This window comes from Centruroides sculpturatus, unplaced genomic scaffold, assembly GCF_000671375.1.
Source record: "Centruroides sculpturatus isolate CEXI.00-Female unplaced genomic scaffold, Cexi_2.0 scaffold2501, whole genome shotgun sequence".
In the NCBI taxonomy this organism is placed as follows: Eukaryota; Metazoa; Arthropoda; class Arachnida; order Scorpiones; family Buthidae; genus Centruroides; species Centruroides sculpturatus.
Genome location: NW_019386698.1, coordinates 27,373 through 30,318, shown reverse-complemented (window position 1 = coordinate 30,318; position 2,946 = coordinate 27,373). Strand labels below are relative to the sequence as shown.

General features: G+C 38.5%; 1 protein-coding gene across 1 annotated transcript; it reads right to left on the bottom strand.

Moving 5' to 3' along the window:
- Positions 1-605: 605 nt before the first annotated feature.
- LOC111615628 lies at positions 606-2,372 on the bottom strand. The gene has a single exon (XM_023357046.1). It carries the CDS (start codon positions 2,370-2,372, stop codon positions 606-608), a length of 1,767 nt encoding a protein of 588 aa, XP_023212814.1.
- Between the last annotated feature and the right edge of the window lie 574 nt (positions 2,373-2,946).

The window sequence follows — 2,946 nt, the reverse complement described above, 5'->3', positions numbered from 1 at the left end:
TTGTAAAATATATACTGTCTGCCTTTTTTAATTCAAAGTCCATTAGACATTACTCCATTACTCAATTTTACAAGGATTTTAAAAACAATATAATTAGAATCATGCAAACAATTTATATATATTGCAGGACTTAAAGCAGTCATGGCAGTGAAAAAAAGTAAAAAAAGAGAGTTCACACTGAAAAAAAGCTAAAAAAGCTAATAGTGTTAAAAGTGAACTAAAAGAGGCATTATTAAAAAAAAACAAACAAACACACACATTTTGTATCAATAACATTGCATATGATATTAGATTGATTTTTAATCGGACTGAAAAAATTAAATATGAAAATAGTTAGGCTGAACTTCTCCACAACACCGTGTTAACGCAAAATTAATCGACCACAAACCTTTACGGTGCGAAATTAAATACAAAAACCCGGTTAAAAAGTTCCCACAAACGTTTTCGAACCCACTTAGGTTCTTCTTCAGGTGAAAAAACTTAAATACTCAAAAAACATTCGATGGAATCCAAATTTGAATGAGAAACGATCAACTAATACGATGAATTCTGCCGCTGTCGTCATCAATACGCATGTGTATTTTACCGATGTAAACATTTTCTTTTTATAGAATATTTTCTCTGTCCTGTATAAGCATTTCCCATGCTAGGGATAGAGATAATTCCTCCTTATTATTAATGCACCTGTTGTTTCGGGCCGCTTTATATATAGACATTGCCTCTATCCATCTTAGATGTTCCGTATGCGGTGTGGTGTGAATGATTCTAGCCTCACTAAACTTAGGATCGATATCTGGATCTGTGGCATAACGAGCGAGTGCCGTGGTTATTCTTCCATGCTGTATGTCTGCGATGTGTTCTTTTAATCTGACAGATAACGAGCGTTTAGTGGATCCAATGTATAATAGCTGTTCATCACATCGATGATCCTTCAATGGGATGGTATATACTCCCGAAAGCATGTGATTGTTGGGAGGATCTTTAGCATTACGGAGTATATTAAAGACCGTGGGACATCTCCTGTATGTGATATTGATGTTTTTCTTTTTCGCAATCTCTGAGTAGAGTTTCTGTAACCACGGGTTGTAAGTGACCGGAACTCTGTCTTTATGCTCTGGTCTGTCATCTTCCTGCCCTGCGTCTCTTGCGGATACTTGCGGATGGCGTAGTTTCTTGGATAATTTATTCATAAGGTTGTAATAACCATGGCGTTTCGCTATGTTAGCTATGGTTCTATGTTCAGATTCTAGAGCAGCCTTGGTGGATGAATGAGTATAGGCTCGCTTAATTAATGTGTTGAATGCCGCTATTTTATAATGGTAAGGATCACACGATGTTGTTGGTATGTATAGCGGTTCTGCAATAGGTTTCCTGTATACCTCTGTTTGGATCCTCTTTCCATCCACCTTAATGCTAATATCCAGAAAATGCACTTGCCTGTCGTGTGCTTGGTCCAGCTCTAGAGTTAAGCCGTATCTGTTGTCATTAACCAATTCCAAGAAAGCTGATATGTCAGGCTTAACCTTCCATAGAATGAGGATATCATCAATATACCTCCTGTATAATATGATGTTAGAGATATGGAGTGGGAGGACTCTTTCTTCTAATTGACGTATCACCAACTCACATAAGTCCCCTGCAATGGGGCTCCCCATCGGTACGCCCCTGGATTGCATGTACGTTTTGCCTCTGAATTGAAATAACGAGTTGTAACATAACAGGTGCGTCATCTCTAAGATTTGTTGTTGTAGGTTAGCGTCATTAACTATTCTGAATAAGAGATCCCTCAGGGCACAAAATGTTGGAGGAAGAAGAATTGATGGGTATAGGGACTTAAAATCGAATACAGTAAGAAATTGTGGCGGATTGTCCACCTGCTTGAGGTATGCTAGGAGTTGTTCACTGCTGTTTACTGTATAGGGGTAGTCATGCAAGTATGGAGAAATCAACGAGTGCGTCAGCTTTTCTAATTGTTGGGTTGGTGCTCTATTTTTATCCACCACTGGGCGAATCTGTTGTCCCGACTTGTGCGTTTTCGCAAATCCGAAAAGTTTAGGTGTATCGGGTGAGTCCATTACAACTTTCTTAAATTCCAATCTTTTCGCTAACTTACTATTATTGAATTTCTTAACCTTCGCGTGTAATTTCTCCACTGTATTGTTGCTCACCTCTTCACAGTTTGTAATGTTGATGTACTCGAATAATAGATGATCATACGTTTCCTGCTTCATGACCACCATAGTTTTGGCCTTGTCAGCCCTGACGAGTGTGATCCCATTTCTATTCATCCATCTACGGGCACGTAGCAAGTTCGTTCTTACGACCGTTGTTCCAGAAGGTGTTTTAGCTCTTGAAATTCTGTTTACAGCCATAATGTTACATGGCTGTAAACAGAATTTGTTAATTATAGTTAGGCTGAGTTTATACTCCAGAAAAGTGACCAGTAAGACTGCATTAAGCCAGAATAGGCCAGCATTAAATTTTCATGTGCAAAAGAGTAACAAAACTACCAGAATGTGTCTCCATATAACATGTTAAATTTCAAATGCCATTTATTTCAAGGTACATTTTTTGATTTCTTGTGTGACCGTAGGGTCGGTGTCTCTTTGACACCACGTCAGGATGTGACACCGAGTCTCACAGGACTCAAAATTGCGACGTTACGTCACGCGAGCAGTAGCGGGTGAATGGTTGGATTTGGAGTAGAGGTGAGGAGAGAGACGAGGAAGTGACTCACTCGGATTCCATAGTAACAAATAAATAACAATTTTAATTATAACAAAAGAAAATACAGATATATTCTATTTCTGGCATAGCCCCTAAATATACTAGGCCGTTTGAGAGAGCAAGTTTACAAACGAATCGCAGGTTGATAAATACCTTTTGTGGGCGCCAGTTCGTGTGAAATTACTCATTACAAACAGGGCCACATACAATAAAAGATTA

Excerpts from the sequence above, each read along its gene's own strand:
- LOC111615628 (XM_023357046.1), bottom strand. The coding sequence starts at position 2,372 with ATGGCTGTAAACAGAATTTCAAGAGCTAAAACACCTTCTGGAACAACG.